This window comes from Diaporthe batatas, assembly GCF_019321695.1.
Source record: "Diaporthe batatas strain CRI 302-4 chromosome Unknown Contig00013, whole genome shotgun sequence".
Taxonomy (NCBI): Eukaryota; Fungi; Ascomycota; class Sordariomycetes; order Diaporthales; family Diaporthaceae; genus Diaporthe; species Diaporthe batatas.
The window spans coordinates 254,724-273,234 of NW_025408560.1; the positions used below are offsets into that span (position 1 = coordinate 254,724).

Below are 18,511 nucleotides of genomic sequence, written 5' to 3' on the forward strand. Positions count from 1 at the left end.
TATATAATTATTAATAATTAACTTTTAAATAAAACTTTTAATTTTTAATTAAAATTATTATTTTAAAATTAAAATTAAATTTAAAATTTATAATAATAATTATTTTAAAATAATATATTAAATACTTTTAAATAAAAATATTTTATTTTATTTATTATATTATATTTTTATATTTATATATAAATAAAAATTTATTAAAAATATAAAAAATTTAAATAAATATAATTAATATATTATAATAATTAAAGTAAAATAACTATATATAGTATATATATATTTAAGTTCTAGTATTTCTTATAGTTAATATACTCTTTTATTTAAGTATAAAATATATTATAAGTTTTTAGTTTTATAATAACTAGTAATAATAAATAAATATTATTTATAAATAAAATATAAATATATATAATTTTAAAATAATTTTCTTTATATTTTTAATAAATTTTTATTTATATATAAATATAAAAATATAATATAATAAATAAAAAATAAAATATTTTTATTTAAAAATATTTAATATATTACTTTAAAATAATTATTATTATAAATTTTAAATTTAATTTTAATTTTAAAATAATAATTTTTAATTAAAAATTAAAACTTTATTTAAAAAATTAATTATTAATAATTATATAATTTTATTAAAATTATTTATTTTATAATTAATATTTTTAAAGAAAGAAAAAGAAAAAAAGAAATAATAGTTTTTAATATTTTTAATAAAAGAAATAAAAAAGAAAGTTAAAATTAAAAATAATTTTAAAACTTTTATTTTATTTATTATATAAAGTTTTTAATTAATTTTTTAATAATAATAAAGATTTTTTTTTTAAATATATTAAAGTTAATTAATAAATAAATTATATTTTAAAAAATTATTTAAAAAAATAAAAAAACTTTAAAATTAATAATAACTTTAAAAAAAATAAATAAAAAAATATTTTAACTTTTTTATTTATTAAATATATTTTATATTAGATTTAAATAATATAGTTACTTAAAGTTTAAATATAAAGTAGTATATATTTAAAAATATATATTTAGGATTTAGAAAACCCCCTCTAGAACCCCTGGACGCTAATGTATCCCGGCCTCAGCCATCGACTTGCTGACTCCAGGCTGCCCTTACTCTTGACACATCTTGGCTGCAACTTTCGTATCAGACAGCAGACAGGTAGCAATGAATTGCATCTGCCGGAAGCCCAAGCACTCGTATCCTGACGCGGCAGACCGAGGGTTCCCCACACCCCAGCAACTTATCGGAGACCCTGATTTTCCTCCTCGGCCGTCATCTCAACTGTCGTCATTGCACCTCAAGTGCTGGCATTTCAGGTCGGTTGGCCTCTCCGCGGCTCGCCCATGCCAGCCACCCATGATCCGGATCCACCGTTCCTGCGTTCCCAAGCCGCACGGCCGACCATGGAGGTGTTTGCCTCCCATACAGCCATACAGCTGCCATTGCCATATTAACAAACTCAATTCGGCTGGCGCGTGACGAGCTCCCCGTGGTCGCTGCTCAGCCACCCGTGCGTCCCTGAGCGAGGCACTTTGACGCGCAATGCGGACAGGGAACCGTTCTGCGGCTCTACCCTCTCGGCTTCTCGCTAGCAGCACTCCCTCCTCGGTGGCGGCTTCCAAAAATAGCACAACCAGTAGTGTAGTGCCTCACTAGACTTCTCCCGCCCCCGGCCGTCTTCCGCCCGACCCGGCGCCGGTCCAGCTGTAGCGCCTGGTCGGCTTTCACGCCGTCGCTCATACCTGGCCCAGCAGCCCCAGCCGGTATGATTGCATCCGGACTAAATGATGGTCTTGCGATTGTTTCGGGTTTACCTCGCAGACCAAAGACTGAGGCCCAAGCCCCAAACACAGGGCCCACCACCGCCAACCAGTCTACTCACAGCGTGTCTGTCTATTGGAACTGTATTTCCATGGCCTCACCTAAGCGACCTAGTTGTGCAATACCTGTCTGAGGCCCGCCCCCATTTTGTCATCATTGGGCTTCTGTCAGCCTAACGACCTCCTTGATGCTGCTCCTCGACATTTCCAGCCACGAAGTAATGCTGGACTGACAGCGGGCAAAGGGGTCCAAGTGTGCTGATTGCACAACTCCGAGATTGCGATATCATCACACCAAAGCCGGCTCAACAGCTGCCTCTGCCGGTATTGAGCACAAACACATATCACTGACATCAATTATTCAATTTCCAGTTCATACTCACAACTTTCACGCCATCGCGACCACTCGGATTTCTAGTAAAAACCCATCTTCAGTCCCGCCCTACTATCCTCTTCGGCCCTTAATTGCGATGCATGTCTTGTAGAACCCCATGAGAAACCCTGAAAATTCTCTAAATGTAGTTCTTGACCGTCTAACTCTAACAAGCTTTCGAACATTTACAACTTGCCCTTCGGCCCGACCAGATCCTCAACCTTGGCGAACTGGTAGTAAAAGTCCAGGCTTTGCGGGTTGGCCAGGGTGCCGCTCGGCTTGATTGTCTGTCCACACACGATCTGCTTGACCGGGAGCTCTACCTTCTTCATGTTGATAGTTGTCTGGGGAGAAACACGACTGATTAGCTAGAGACCACGCACCCCTCTCCCACCGCGACAGTTACATGGATGTATGGACACGGTAAGTGCAATAGGGGTGGGAAACTCACAGGAATTTCAGGCGTCTCAAAAATATACTTGGGCACGTGACGCTTTGAGAGGTCCTTACTGATGGCCTCTCTGATCTCTCCCACGAGCGCGGTGTCGAACCTATACCCGGGCTTCATTAGGAGGAACAATATTACCGTCTCGTCCTGGTCTGTCGGCCGCCGCTGGCCAACGCAAAGGGAGTCTTGCACTCGATCTGCAAAACGCCGCTCAATCACGGAATAGATTTCCGCGGAGCCGAAGCGCACACCGGAGGGGTTCAATACGCCATCGGCGCGCCCCAGGAAAGAGATGTTACCTGTGACCGGGTGAATCACGCAGAAGTCGCCGTGTCTGTAATGGGGAAGTCAGCTAGTGTGCTTTCTGTTCATGAGGCTGCGTTTTCGGACAATGAGACTTGAGGCTAATCAACTCACGCCCAGACGTGCTCGAAGCGATTGAAGTATGCAGAGTGGAACTTGGAGCCCGGTGTCGCCACGGGCTCCTTGTCGTTCCAGAAGCGGCAGGGCACGTTGGGGAAGGCGATTGTCGCCACGAGCTCGCCGGGTGTACCGTGTGGCACTTCCTTGCCCGGACCATCGGGGAGTGTCGAGTCGAATATGCGCGCGTCGGTGCCCAGAGAAGGGCCTTGAGTCCCTCCGACGTACAGCGGCTCTAAAGGATTGCAGATACCGAAACAGCCGGCCTGAATAAAGAAAAACGATATTAGTAAGTGGGAGTCACGCTTGGCAGGGGTGCTCGCCATGGGAACTTACAAGGTCGGTGCCGCCCGAGCTGTAAAATCGCAGTCAGCAAAGTTCCCAATACGAGCTACAGTTGAGGTTGGTTGAACCACTGGGTCACGAACCGACGTGGGAATGGAACAGGCATGGGTACCACTTACATGTTCCCCAACTGAACGTGCTGGGGGAACCCCTTGTCATAGAACCACTCAAACAGCTGGTCAGACAAGACCATCCCTGTGCAAGTCACCACTTTCAGCCTCGACAGGTCGGCCATCTCCCGTGGGCTCAACCCAGCCTTGGCAACCTCGAATAGCCACCGCGGGCTCGTACCGAACTTGGTAACGCCCTGCTCGGCCAGGATCTTGATGAGGACAGTCACGTCGGGCTGGAACGGCGATCCGTCGTAGAACACGGAGCGCGCACCCCACAGGAGCAGGGCCGCATTCGCAACATACATGATCCAGCCCGTCGTCGTGTACTGTAGCCCGACCGTGTCTGGGCCCTGGCCCTCGTGCAGCCGACCCTCCTTGAAGTACGACAGCAGCAGGCCGCCCTGGGAGTGTGTGATGGCTTTGGGCATCCCGGTCGTGCCTGAGGAGAAGCAGATGAGCGAGGGCTCGTGGAAGGCTGTGCGGACAAAGCCGGGCGCCGGCCGGGAGGTGCTGCGCAGAAGTCCCGCGAGGGTTTCCGCCTTGGGCACGGAGCTGATATCCCGCGGCTCGCTGAAGCGAGGGATTGAGATAAGCCCGGTCAGGGCGTCGCAGTCCTTCATGCCCTCCACTATCTCCTTCATCTTTTGGCGGAGATCGACGATCTTGCCGTTGTATAGGGCTGCATCGTCCACGAAGATAAGCTGAGTGAGTTGGTCAGCTTGGTAATCCGGCGTCGAGAGAACGCAACTCAACGGAGGGCCGTTGCTCACCTTGGGGTTCACCTGAACACTGCGCTGCAGTATCCCTTTGGTGCCCATGTCCGTCGAGCTGCTCGAGAAGATGGCCCCGAGCCAGTTGGTGGCCAGCCACACCACGAACGTCTCCACGCTGTTGGCCGCGACGGCGACGACGCGGTCGCCCTTCCTGACGCCCTTGGAGTGATACATGGCAGCCGCGAGCGCCGCAGCGCGGCTCCTGAGCTCGCCCCATGTGCACTCTCGCACCTCGGACCCGCCCTCGCGCACCTCGGTGATGGCGACCCGGGCATCGTCCTTGTGCAGCTTGGAGCGGTGGCCCGGCGGGCCCGCCGCGGCCCGCGAGTACAGGATGTTCTCGGCGAAGTTGATGGTCACGCCCTCGAACCACCGCGGGACCTGGTCGATCGTCGCGGACTCGTCGACCACGCGGCTATAGCTGCCGCCGTAAATGAAGTTGCTGAACTGGAAGAGGCGCGACCAGAAGTCGGAGCGATGGGTGATGGAGTAGTCGTAGAGCTGGCGGAATGTCTTGTGCGCGAAATGGTCAGTTTTTGTGACAGAAATTGGCCGAGGCGTTTGTTTATAAAATGAAGACGGTACACCGTCGCCGACAGGATGTTGGCACCGCAGAACAGCTAGCTCATTCGAGCTCACTGGCGTTGAGCCGGGCGGTGAGATCTATTGTAACCTCAAACATTGTCATCCCATAAAGACTGTCCCACATTCAAAAAGGTCATATTGACAAATCATTGAGCAGGGGCAATGAATAGGAGCCACATCTCGTACCTCCAATCTTTGTCCGCTCTTTCGATTGATGTCCTGCATGAATTCGTACATCAACGTGCTCTTCGGGTCCGGGTGCTCCCACAACTTCCGGGGTATGGCGACCTGGCTCTCCATCTTGATCAAGTCCTAATCTACTACCGCAGGGATGATCGCGTGTCTAACGTCTGTTGCTCTGTCCTAGCTGTGATGCCGAAGCTTGAACGGCAGCAAGGAGTACGAGCACGAAGGCGACTAGGACTGTAGGAAAGGACGGTATCGGCAACGTTGATTTTGGGGTCCTCCGGTCCGGGGAAGAAGCGCGGGGAGGAGATATTTCGGAAGCCGGGGTCACTATGCGGGGACTGGAGTTGGGGAGGGGGTGGGTGCTGGCTTGTCCCGCCTTGTGCCACGCAGTCTAGTGCCCATGCGTCCAGGCCGGGCCTATCTATGGTTTATAGTTGCACAAGGAGTTGACGTCGCCCCCATGCCGAGGAGTTCTCAGTCTCTCTGACTTCAGGCCTGAGTAATCACACATCTCGAGGCTGCTGACAATCTTGGAGTATCGCCAATATGGTGACGTCTCATTAAACTCATTGAGTCTCATTGCATGGCCAAATTACCGGCCACACATATGGAATGCCAATCTGGGTCCAAAACACCAAAGCAATACCCCGGCATCAACTATATACTCTATAAACACATCGCGTCGTATCCACAAAGCGCCCTTCCACGACCCCTTGAAGCATTCTGCTCTCAAACCCATAGGAGCAAGCCCGGCCCGAACCCAATACCGCCGGGATTTGATAAGATAATTGCGATTTTCCATGACCGTAAAACACCTCGCAAGTACGCTCAACACCCCGAAACAGAAGCCCAAACCTCCAAACCAATGCGACTAGACCTAGAGATATGCCTGCCACAGCGCGTCCATCATGGCTAAGTTGATGGGATTGACAGCCTTACTGATCAGGTCGATAACCGTTTGATTGGCTGGCAGCGTTCCCTCGGGAACTGTCGCGAGGCTGACTGCCCTCTTGACGATCAGGTCGCAGTTCGTCTGCACCGTCTCCCTCAGATGTCCTTCGTTGAGGTGCGCCATCCGGTGACTGCTCGTGAACCAGAACATGACCTCGTCACGCACGAACAGGGTGAGCGCATGCTCGAGCTCGAATTCGGGCTCCGTGAGACATCTTGCAATCGCCATGATGGAACACCCAAAGACGCCCTCCGTCGCCAACGGCCCCATGAGGGTCTGGATGTTGGGCGTGAGACGGAACGGCACCGGCTCTGCGCTGCCAAAGTACGGCCGGCTGTTGGTCATGGATGACAGGAGCTCGGAGCTCCAGATGTTGCCGGTGCCTCGGGCGATGTGTATCTTTTGTGGGTAGCGCTTGTCGATGAACAGTACATACGTCATGAACGTCAGTGCAGCCAGCTGGTATGAGAAGCGGCGCTTGAACAACCAGAAGTCGGCGTAGTCGAGGTATGACCTCTGGAAATAGTCAAGAGCCACAGTGCGTGGCACCCACTTGTCCTGAATCGCATTCTGGATCTCCAGTCGTGCTGTCGCGCTATGCTCGCCAGTCTTCTGTTGAGCTGTGTTAGATGTCTGTTCTCTGGATGTGGCATTGAAGGTGGAACTTACACCCTTGGACTCTCCAAGCGCGCGCAGTTTATCCATGATAAAGAGCACAGGGTCGTCCTTCGACAAGCTGTTGCGTCGGCAATGATCCTCAAAGATACCCTGAAGCGTGATGTACGAAGTATCCTCCTGTACGATTCGAATGTGTGGTGCCAGAGGAACCATGAGTGGTAAGGTGAACTGCAAGTCGCGACGACGACTCTCCTTCTTCCTGCTTAGCCTCTGATTCAGCTGTCGGAACAGTTGAACAATCCTCTCTTCCCTACGGCAGTGCCTGGCGGCCGGGTGTTGGACCGCGAAGGGATGAATGCTGCCGTCATGGCCTCGGATCTTCAGTCGTCGATGAGACATGCCAATCATGCGAACTAGGTCGACCGTAGGAATGAAGCGCTCGATGCGGATGAAATCCTGATTCTTGTCCTTGAGCTGCAAGTACTGGCCGGGCACCTCGACCTCGTCGAACTTTGAGTACTTGAACTCGCTCAAGAGCGTCGTGTATACCTCCAGAGACATGTGTGGGTTGCGCCTATCCAGTTTCTCCTCGAACTTGTCTCTCCACTTCCTTAGTTTGTGGATGTACTCGAACATCGTGGGCTTGAAAGTGACAAAGTCTGCCTCGAACGTCTTCCGTATGTGCGCAGGCAGTATTGTCTCTGCAAACCGAGTGATATTCGTTTCAGTGGCCTGAGGGAGTTTTGTGCCCTTGGCGTACGACGTTGGCATGCGGCTGACATAGGCCAGCCCATCATTGAGTAGGGCTACAATCAGTCGATACGCATCTTCGTCTGGCGGGCATTTGAAGTGCTTCTGGATTTGGTCAACCATGGTCTCCATTGATAGCGCCAGCAGAGGGAAGGCCGTCTTGAGCTGAGACATGATCTCCTCGGTGAGCTCCCATGGGAACTTCTTCTGGCCTGCCTCGGCCTGCTGTTCTCCGGGAGCCGGCGTCGAGCCGTTGGGTCCTGCTGTGGTCGGGGTTGCTGCTGTGCCATTTGTTTCTCCGCCCTCCGTCTTAGGTTGGACATTGGCCTCACCATTGGCAGTGGCAGGTCGTGAACCCGAGCCACCTTCCTGCTTCGGCGCATTCGGGTCCTCTTGTTTCTGCAGAGCTGGAGATCCTGCGGGCTTGGCGCCCCCAACCGACTGTTGCCGCTCTCTCTGTTTCTTAGCCTCATGATTCTTCTTGATAACCATCATGTCTTCTCTATTGGTGCGCAGCTGGAAGTAGAGAGCTTGAGGATAAGATCTGGCAATCTTCAAGAGGATGGAATGGACCCGCGTGGCCTCCTTGTGGCTGAGCCCAGTCAGCAGCTGAGGAATGAACGTGATCCAGTACCAAGTCGGCGTGTCGCCCTTGAAATCATCAAACCCAGCAGAGACAGTCCCGTTGGCATCGTCCATGCTCAGAAGCCAGAGAATCCTGGCAATGAGCTTCCGTGATTTGGCGTTTTTGTAGCTGCCTGCTGCCTGTAGGTATGACGTGAGGGCCTGACGAGCGGAGTTCAAATCGGCGGGATCTTCCTTGAACTTGCGGTCATTGAAATAGCCCCATTCAGCCCATGCTTTCGCGGCTGTAATGTCGAAGTACAATGCCGTGCCGTAAGCATTATCGGCCTCGTCTTTCTGGTTCAATTTCTCAAGGAACATGCCCTTCAAAGTGTAGAACTCTGCTTTCTGGCTTGGGCTGAAATAGCCAAGGTTGGTGTTGTTGATTACTTCCAGGCCGCTGTTGAGTTCCTTGGGATTCTGGTAGTGACACTTGGCCTGCTCTCTCAGCTTCAAGAATGCTTCCTGTATCTCGATATTAGGCAAGGTGTAGATGCGACCAAGCTGACTGATGCAGACATCCGCCAAGTTGTGCTTCCTCGCAACATGAGCGAAACGGTTGATGATCCATGCTGTTTCGTGGTATCCCCGGTATGCAAACGAAGAACCTCCCGCGTTCTGGCCCTGTTGAGGCAGAAGCCCGAGATAAGTCTGGTTGATGAGACCGAAGATGTGCTGTCGCCAAGTCACGAGGTCTTGCCAAGCAGTGATATCGTCCCAAACGTTAGGTAGTCGATCACGCCAACCGCCCAGCAGCAGTTTCAGCTCGCTGGATTTGACATCCAAATTCTGCTGTGTTGTGCCTGCAAGACTCGTACAGATGACGCTAGCATCATGCAGCTCTACCAGCTGCTGGAAGTTTTGAAGTAAGGGGACGTGTGCGTGCGTAGGCTGCTTCGGCAATTGATGCCACTTACGTATCGCGAGCTGAATAGCCTCGTCGACATATCTCTGGAAGTCTGGCTGAGTTTCTTGTTTGTTGTGAAGCTTGCGCAGAGACATGAATGCTTGGAAGAAAGAGCGGCGCGGGGTCGGTGCATCCATGAGGCCTTTGATCATGGCATCGATGTGATCCCTGTTCTCCTGTGACTGCCACATTTCAGTGTTTCGCCAAGCGCACTCTAAGAGGAGGTCCTGAAGATGTTCGTGTTTGGCAAAGTCTTGGAGGATATCCCACTGTTGCAACTTTTGAGCACACAGAACCCAGTGGTCTTCCCACAGTGTGTATTCAGCTTGAGAGAAAGGGAGGGCACCAGTGCGAGCCTTGACTTGTGCCATCTCGTACATCTTCTGCGCCTTGTCCCACAGACCATTCTGCTCGTACGAGAGAGCACTGTTGGTTTCCAAGAATTGGCATCGACGGCGCCATGTCCCATAGAAGAAATCGTCCTCCTTCAAATTGGCGTATATTTCAACTAGCGCGTTCAGGTTGCTCTCCTTGACGGTAGGTGGGTCAGTGGCCTCCAGGTCGATTGCGGCATCCTCGAGCTGAACCAGTGCCGTGTACCAGGAGTCGAAGGTCTGAGCTGCGTACTTCAAGACATGCGGAGGAACCCTGCATTCAGGAGATGCTTTTGCAGCGCCTTTGAGCAAAGCTTGGATCACATTTGGGCGCTTGTCAAGCTGCCGCTGGTGGTAGTCCTTCGTCAGCAGCAACACTAGGCCGCGCTTGACTTCCTCCCGCTCCTCTCTTGTCGTCGCAGACCAGTACATTGGGAACAGCGTCTCCCAGAGCTCTTTGCCGAGATTCGAGTCAACGTGCTGCATTTGTGTGAGTGGTTCAATGATGTCTCGAACCTTGACATCGCCAAGCTCGGACACGAAGCGACGGTGGCTCGCCATGAAAGCCTCGTACTTGTCATCTGAAATTGCCGTTGGCTGTCTCGGGTCCCTTGCGTAGTTGCCAAAGAGTCGAGAGGCTGGCAAGGTCCGGAAGTCCTCGTGATGTAGATGAACGCTGCTGTTCGCTTCCACAGAACCGAGCAGTAATTGAGAAGCTTGAGCAAGCCAGAACGTCTCGCCCAAGGTGTCCCAATTCTGCGTATTGATAACATACAACAAGCGGGCGCTGGCAGTCTTAGACAAACTCTTGTCCAAAAGCGCCATGAAGCGGTTCCGCATGCTGATGTCTTGCGCCCGTGTTCCTATCAGGAAAGCATGCTCCATACGCACGGTAAGCTCGGTTCTGGTGATCTTTGGATCCTCATAGATCCGGAGTACCAGGTCCAGATATTTCGTCAGCATCGTCGTGTCGGCACGGTGCTCAAACGTCAACATCTTATGCAAAACAGCTGTCTTCTCCTTAAGAGTAGGCCATGTCCCCTCCGAACGGAATATCCAGCCCTCGACCATATCTAGAATCTTCTCACACAGTGGTATATGCAAGGACTTCTCCACAAGCGTGGCCAGTACACTGAGGAACGGTCGTCTGTTATCGCCAAGGATCTCCATTCTCTTTGCAGTGACATCAATGGCCTTGAGCATCAAGCCCGTCTGAATCTCGAGATCATAGTCGTCCATCTTGGCGGGAGGATTCTGGTCCGGAGCACGAGGTGTATTTGCTTCGTGGCTGATGGCGGTGTAGTGTGACACGTGGTCCCGGGCGAGTTTGGACTGCAGCGACTTCATGATGGCTGGGATGTGAGGGTCAATAGCTGAGGGACGTCGGTTGCCTAGGGACCACAAGATATTGATGCCTGCAACGTAGTTCGCGGCTGCCATTGTCTCGGTGCCGATGTTGGAAAGGAAAGTGATGATCTCGGACGTCTGTGATTCAGGCTCACCCTCCGCGTCGGCATCCTCCATCTGTACATCCTCTAGAGCAGTGGGAACAGCATCGAGAATCCTCTTGACGATGGCTCTGATCTCTCGTCCATCATCATACTTCGGGTCTGCCAAGTGCAAACAATCCTGCAACTCGGGGTTTTCTGACCTGAGACACTTCTCGAGAATCTTCTGGATTTGACTCATGTTCTTCAAGATCCACTCATCTGGCTTTGAGTCCAGGATGATGCGCACTACTTGAAGCGTGTTGATGATGTTTGTGATGAATTTCTCATCGTATCTCTCCTTATTCTCTGGATCGATACTGAGGATCTGCGTTGTCTTGTCACTAGCAAGAACCACATCCGTGACATTGGGAAACAGGTCGACGTCGAGATCCGCCCAATACTCTGGTTGCAGAAGGTTGTACAAGAGAGCCATGGCCTTTTTGTTGAGCTCTGTCGATATAGTATGACTAGCTGTGACCGGCGTGTCCTTCGCTTTGCTTGATGGTAGCGCATATCGCTCATTCAGCTGCGCGATGAACTCGATCAGGTATTTAACCATCTTCTGTCGCACCGGCGCGGGAATCTGATACTCGGTCTTCTCAACAGCAGCAGTTGATCGGACTGCTGGAGGCGAGGAGGTTGACACTTCATCGAGCTTGCGCTTCTTGGCGACGGGTGATAGTGACTGGGATGCCATTCGCGAAGAAGTCGTCGTCTTGCCGGTCACACGCCTCCGTTCCCACTCCCAAATCAGCCACATCATGTTGAGAGCAAGACGTCTGCTCTCAAACGACGGATTAGGGAAGTTTGCCACCTTCCTCAGGCATTGGATGATGAGAATAGAGAACTTGTCACGAGTCTCATAGAAAAGATCTGGATGCCGAACGAGGAAGTGGAAGATGCTCGTCATCTGCTGGACGTTCTGGCCCTCTTCCGACAGTATTCGTCGGGGTGCAGCGGACCAGACAGTATTCCGCTCGTTAGCCTGGATAGTCCCGCACCTCTTTGGCAGCACTGGCGCCATCAACTCCAAAGCCTGTGTGACAAGCGTACGCCCCTCGTTCTGGTTGTTCTTAAGCAATGAGAAATACACCTGGGAAACTATCTTGCCGGGCGTATCATAGTGCGCGATGAAGTATGACAACACGACGTAGGCAGCATGCTTGTTGATCACATCGTCAAGTCGAATATATGTCCAACCAAACTTGATGATGTCTTTTCGTGCCTCCTGCAAGATGGTGTTGTGGTATTTGATGAGGAAGGCTGAAAGCTGTAGAACTTCCATCCTTGTGTGATCGATGCCCGGCTGCGTCAGATCTTCCTGCGGATCAGTCAGAGTGACCTTCCAGATCTTCGTGCTGATGGAGTCGATGACGTTTCGGTCGATCAGACGATTCGGCCTTTGCTCAGGCTGATCCCAGTGTCGCATCAGGTCCATTGCCAGAATGGGGTTGACAATGTTATGCAGCAGGAAAAGCTTAGTCTTCTGAGATGCCGTCTTCCCGGCATATGTGTCGAGACATCGCAGAACAATCGACCTCCAAAACTCAACTGAATCGTTGCAAATTATACTGTTGTACAAGTAAGCAAACAGGCTTTGTGTTGGCCTGACATCCTCGGTTGTGACCGAGTCGATCAGAGAAAATAGAGCGTCGAGGTCCTTTGGGTTCTGCTCGAGATATTTTGTCATGATCCAAGTCGCGTGCTCTACAGCTTGGTGCGCAGCGAGGCGCAAAGGACCAGGCACTTCATTGGCGCGCAGCTGTCGTTCAAGATCGCTACTCGCCTGCTTCAACCAGGCAAGCGTCTCTTTGTTCGCCATCCACGCGGTAGCGGAATACTGGCAAAGGGCGTCAAGCATGGTGATGGCGTTGACTATGGATGTGGATTTGCCAGGGCGATCCTCGACTGGAACGTCCTTGCAAGCCTGGACCAAGGCCTGAATGTTTGCTGCTGCAAAATCCCTTAGCGGGCCACTGTCTGCATGACGAAGAACCTGAGCGAAGAATCGGCCGTATTTGATGTCGCGAATCTTGTTCAATAGTAAATTCCAGATCTCCTGTGGATACCGGTTCAAGAACTTGTAGATCGGCTTGCGGAAGGGGCTGTGATGGGTCCGACGCAGTTTTGATTCAAGATCCAACGCCGTCTCAATGATACGCTCCTTATAACCTTCTGCCGCAGCCGGTAGGAGATGGAAAATGTTGAAGACAGCGGCAATGACCTCCATCATTTCGTTCTGCTCAAAGAAGGTGAATGATAATTGCTGCAGCATGTTACCATCTGCCAGGTTCTTGACATGATCAAGGAGACGCGTTCCAATCTCGACCTTGAAGTACGAGGTCAGCAGCTTTAGCAGCCTCGCCAGATTGTTGAGCCCTTGGAGGCTAAGTCTCTTTGCATCTTGGAGGCTGGCCAGAACCGGCCTAAGGCCTGACTGCAGCAAATCCTTCGGTAGTTTGTTGTTGATGGACAGGACAGTCTTCAATGCTTCGTAAGCCGCATCGATGATGGGGGTAGGATGCAAATAAAGGCACTTGAAAAAGGTTGCAACAATTCGCGTCCTTTCTTTGTTCGGTTGGTTGGGCTGGCTTGGCTTCATGAAATCCTCGAAATCCATGGCAGTGCTCAGAATCTTGATACAAGAAACACGAAGGCTGACGATATGGTTATGTGTCCGGAACTCGGCGGCTTTGTTCGCGAGCGATTCGTCGCTGGCCTCAGCAAGCGCCAGAGATTCCATGAGCAGACGAGTCAAATTCTCATCCATCTTGACGAAGTCCTGCTTCAAAGACATGTAGTGCGTGACCGCGTCTATGTAGCCAATTTGGATCGAAAACGGTAAAGCGCGGAGAGGCTTGGCGTAGATCTGTGACAGAAGACGATCCCTGTGAGGCTCAAGCAGTTCCCAGACTGGCGCGTCTGCTGCCTTGGCAATGATATCCAGGCATCTTTTGGCGGTCTCTCGAACGTGCTTGTTCATGTGTGGGAGCTCTTGGTTCAACACATTGCAAATCTGGGCCATCCTAGGCTGCTTTGGTGGCTGCTGGCCCCTCTCCTGTGGCACCGGTAGGCAGTCCTCCTTCTTGATGTTTTTCGTGATTCTGTGGAGCAAGATGTCCAGCGTATCTTGCGCCGATCGTCTGGTGTTCTCAGGGAGATCTTGTGGCATGTCTTTGACCACGAAGAGTAAAGCCTTAATGCACTCGCTCTGTTTCATACCGATCCACATGTCTCCAAGATCAACATCCGTCAACAGTATACGAATACCGCAACAGCCACCGGCTTTGGTAAACCACTCCTCCTCATAGCAACCATGGCAGAGAACGGAGCCAAGGTGGTGGAAGAACGTCAGTCGCCCAACATTATTGGATGAGCCAAGTATGATGGTAGCAGACTCATAAACCTCCTGGATGGCTCGTTTAGCGGCTTCACGGACATCTGGATGATCCGAGGCCAGTGACTCGAGGATTGCGTCGCAGAGAACGCGGGTGTCAAGACACATCGGACCTTCTCCGGCATTCACATCGAATGGGCTTGCGCCCCTCTTGCAGTCCACAAGAGCTCTGCCTACTTCTATGATGGCAAAGTGACGGCAAAGATTCAAAAGGAATCCCATGGATTCCTCTTTGAAGCCAGGCAGAGAGTTGGCAAACATCATGGCCTTGATGAGCCGTTTGAGCACATTGTCTTGGTCCTCCTTGTTGGCGACCGAGCGCCCGCGATCCGAGGTCTCAAATATTGAGAAGTCGGCGTCAGTCTTGCGAGCCAGTAAATCCTGGACCTGAAGGCGAACTAGCCGGGGAAGATCATCGGGCAGGTTATCGTACCCAATGCGCAACTTCAGTTGCGCCTTGAGGAAATGAAATGCCTTCTCCTTGTAGAACGCATCGGATTGCTTGGAGGGACCGCCTTTGACTTGCTTCGGAGCTTCCGTCAGCTTCTGGATGGCGAGTTGGATGCCCATATTGACAGGGAACGGCCTCTCCTTCTTTGAGCCCAAGAGCCGCAGGTCAAAACTTGGGCTGTCATCGACGAATTGCTGAAAGCTCAGTGAAATAGCATCTGTCATGTACTTTCGGTTCCGTCCGCCCAACTTTCCGAGGATTCTCATCGTTGTGTGCGCGTGGAAGTGCTGGTAAGGGGCTGGTTTGAGGTGGTCAAAGAGAGCAGACATCAACTCATCCATGACAGGGGCCATGATGGGGTCGAGATAGTCTGCAGTGAGATTGTCGACGCACAGCTCGAGCGTACGCAGTCCCTGGCCGACAAGATCACTCCCCGCTCGCAATGCAACTACCAGCGGCCGCATGAGAAAACTCAAGTGAGGCAGTAGGTTACTCAGCCTGGCAGGAACCGTCAGACACAACTCAACATAGAGATCTCGCTCGGCTGGTTTCCTCGCAGCCCTCAAGAGGTTGTTAAGAACGTCCAAAAGCATCTCAAGAAGTGGCAATATCTTCTTGTAGAGATGCTCAAACTTCCCACCGCCGATGCTCCGAAACAGTGAACGGAGAAGAAGGAAGTAGTTCATGGGCTCCTCGGCCTTGGTAGAGTACTCAATGGACTTGGTGACAATGTCCACAACGTGAGGTAAAAGAACCTGTTCGTTCTGTGCCGCAAACAAGGTGACGGCCATAAAGGCCAATTTGTAGAGCCGCAGGAGTATCGATGCCTTCTTCACATCTGCTGAGCCGACGTCCTCAATGTGTTCCATCAGGAATCTTAGGAGCATGCCACAGAAGCTTGGTGATGTTGCTTCACTCGCGAGGAAGAATTGTGGTATGTGTAGGAGCCCCGTGTGGTCAAATATCATCTCGTATAGACGTGGGATTTCTTGCTGGAAGACCTCGTTGAAAGTGGCTGGATCAATGCAGTGGAACACAGTCGCAAATGTCTCCAAGAGTTCCTTCTCTTCCTTACTGCTCGAGTTCATGTAGAAGTTGGCCATGTACTCAACGGCCGACTGGTACTGAGATTCGCCAATAGGCTTCTCAATCTCGTAGTAGCGAAACACGTAGGCACCTTCCCTGAAGAGCTTGACAATGACCTGCACTTCCTCGGGGCTGAATCCGTATGCAACGTCCTGCCAATGCGCTGGGGCATTCACCTGCTCCACGACGTGCGGTGGGTTGCAAACCTTCAGCTGATAGAACGTGTTCTTCAGGCCGTTCATCAAGTTTTTGAACAGAAACTTGTTGTCAACAACGGGATCTGCACCTTTTTCCCTGGGGTTGGCCGTCTTGATAGGCATCGCATTGAAGATGTCGACCTCGTCCCAGTCCGGAGGATCGGCCTTGTCAGCCAGATACGTGTCAGGTGTCTGATCTTTCGTCTGCTTTGCGTACGCTTTCGACAGCTTCACTGCGTTCGCGTACTGTCGGTTCATGGCGGCGAATTTGTCCCCAATGGCATTCAGAATCATGATCAGGAAGTGACGCGCATCCTCCTTGTTGTCCATCTTGGCGATGCATTCCGCCATGTTCAGCAACAGCTTGGCGCTCATCGTCTGAAAACTGGTGCCGGGGAAGTTATCTTGCAGGTTTCTGGTATAGACCTCGACGGTCTTTCTGATCTGCGCGGGCGTGAGAGAATCTCTGACGTGATGGATAAGGTCTGCAAGCATGCTATACGCCAGAGGCCTCATGTTCTCGTACACAGTGAGCCCATCGCCAATCAGGGTCCTCTCGTCTAAGAGTTCGTCGATCTTGGGCAGGAAGATCTTTCTGAAGTTGAAGTTGATGATGTGACGGATGGCGACAAGAAGTTCTTTCCTAGCACTCGATTTCTCTCGGGGGCAGTCCTTCAGGAGTCTGACCACAATATCCGGCAATGTGGGAAGAAAATCCGTCAGCTGCTGTGAATACTGTCTCAGGAGGTAGGCCAAGAAACTCATGGTCTTGACCTGGGCCGTGATGAACTCGCCGAAAGCTGCTCGGTTCCTGATATTGGGGCTGACACCCGTAAAGACAGTTCGCTTGGATGCTGCCTCAGTGTGTGCCTGTTCTTGAGCCTTCGCCTGCAGACACAGCACACTCTTGATCAAAGGGACAAATGCCTTGACGTTCTGTGGCACGGTCTGCCGGTAGACCTGAAATATCGAGACGACTATTATTGGACATTCTGAGAGAACCTTGAACGATTGCATTCCCTTCAGAAGCGGCCGAGCGGTCGGCTGGTCGGGGCCGCTGAAGTCGGTCGTCGTTGCTGTGGGCGATGCTGGTCGCGGCGACTGGTGTGGGTGGAAGTTTGTCTGTGTGCTCCCGGGAGTAGATGGCATACCACCTGCTCCAGTCGTAGGCTCGTTGTCAAGCTGCTCCCTCACGACACGCTCCATTTGCTCGAACAACTCCTGTATTAGGCTCAGGAACTCCTGGACTTTGCCCGCCACAACCTTGGACTGGAACCGCATGATGTCGGATATGACCTTTACACAAATGACAGCATTTTCTTCATTGTCCGTGCGGACCAGTTTCATCAACAGTTCGACCGTTTCCAACGCGTATGGTTCGAAAGGCTCGGCTGCGGCAGGGACCGTGGGGAATCGATGAAGGATCTCGAGGATGGTGTTTCGAAGTCTCTGTAGATACACAAGGTAAGCACACATCAAACCCGTATAATATAGCAGAGCGTACCTGGTCGTTCGATGTGCTTTGAAATGTGCAAGGGCCATTGAGTATGGACATGAAGACGGGCATGACCCTCTTCAGGAAGACAGGGTATGACGGGCCGGCAGTGAAGACATCGAGATTATCGCGTAATGAAGTAGCGGCCTCGACCTTGACTTTGGACTCTGTAGATTTCGTACAGTCAGTTTGTGGCGCGACAGAAAGCGGCGGGTGGGTGTTGCTACTAACCCATGTCCTGCGCGACAAGGCGCTTGACGACATCTTCAAGGAGTTGCGACATTGTCGCGGCGGGTTGTGATCAAATCGATCCCGACCAGAGTTCCATGGGCAGGCAGGTGCAGTGACTGTCTGCGATTGCTTTGCGAAGGTGGCCCTAGGCTGGTGGCAGCCCAGTTGCCTGCAGTAGGGTTGAGTTGGCAGCGCGGCGCCTCGCCCCCTCCACAGCGACCAAGCTCAAGAGTCGCGACGGAGCTTGGTAATTGCAAATGCGCAACTGGCATTCATTTCACAGTGACGCCCCAAAAGCAGAAAAGTAAAAAGGCCCGCAGCCAAGGTGGGATGAGTAGATGGAGTGGTTGGAGTTGTGTTGTGGGGTTGGTGTTGCTGGGCGCGTGGGTATGGGCGCGGAATAGATGGATGGATAGCTGACCAGCGATGCGACAGAGGCTCGTTCTGAATTCTTTCAAAAGCTCGAGTTGGCAGGGAATTGAGAAGCTGGGGGGACCGGCCGCCAAATCCAACGGTGGCTTACATAACAAACCGTCACACCTAGCGCTGCCCGCTAGATCCACATTCGGTCAAGCGGCATGGAGAATGGGTGTAATCGAGAGGCGCTTGGGCCATTTTGGCACAATAGTGGACGCTGCCTTCTACCTAAGTGTGAATCTAATCTAATCCATCTAATCGATAAGACATGTGAAATCAGAACCAGCTGTATATGGAATCCATTGGCATCTTCACATTCAACTTCATCACTACTTGCCTTTGAATATAGACATCACTTCCTGGGTCTCACATGTCAAAACCCCCAATTCCAATGGCCGCTGGATGAAATTTCTCACCATCCTATTTATAACTACCTTTAC

The 18,511-nt window shown here is 50.9% G+C and overlaps 2 protein-coding genes across 2 annotated transcripts; both read right to left on the reverse strand.

Moving 5' to 3' along the window:
* Window positions 1–1,777: 1,777 nt before the first annotated feature.
* Window positions 1,778–5,399, reverse strand: KVR01_010558 (uncharacterized protein). The gene is made up of 6 exons (XM_044784699.1): window positions 5,080–5,399; window positions 3,542–4,821; window positions 3,414–3,432; window positions 3,075–3,343; window positions 2,661–2,991; window positions 1,778–2,553 (listed from the first exon to the last, which is right to left on the reverse strand). The coding sequence occupies exons 1-6, from the start codon at window positions 5,191–5,193 to the stop codon at window positions 2,395–2,397; spliced, it is 2,172 nt and encodes a 723-aa protein (XP_044640717.1). The 5' UTR covers window positions 5,194–5,399; the 3' UTR covers window positions 1,778–2,394.
* A 49-nt stretch (window positions 5,400–5,448) lies between these two features.
* Window positions 5,449–18,098, reverse strand: KVR01_010585 (histone acetyltransferase TRA1). The gene is made up of 4 exons (XM_044790876.1): window positions 17,655–18,098; window positions 17,433–17,590; window positions 6,704–17,377; window positions 5,449–6,646 (listed from the first exon to the last, which is right to left on the reverse strand). The coding sequence occupies exons 1-4, from the start codon at window positions 17,704–17,706 to the stop codon at window positions 5,960–5,962; spliced, it is 11,571 nt and encodes a 3,856-aa protein (XP_044640744.1). The 5' UTR covers window positions 17,707–18,098; the 3' UTR covers window positions 5,449–5,959.
* Window positions 18,099–18,511: the final 413 nt, after the last annotated feature.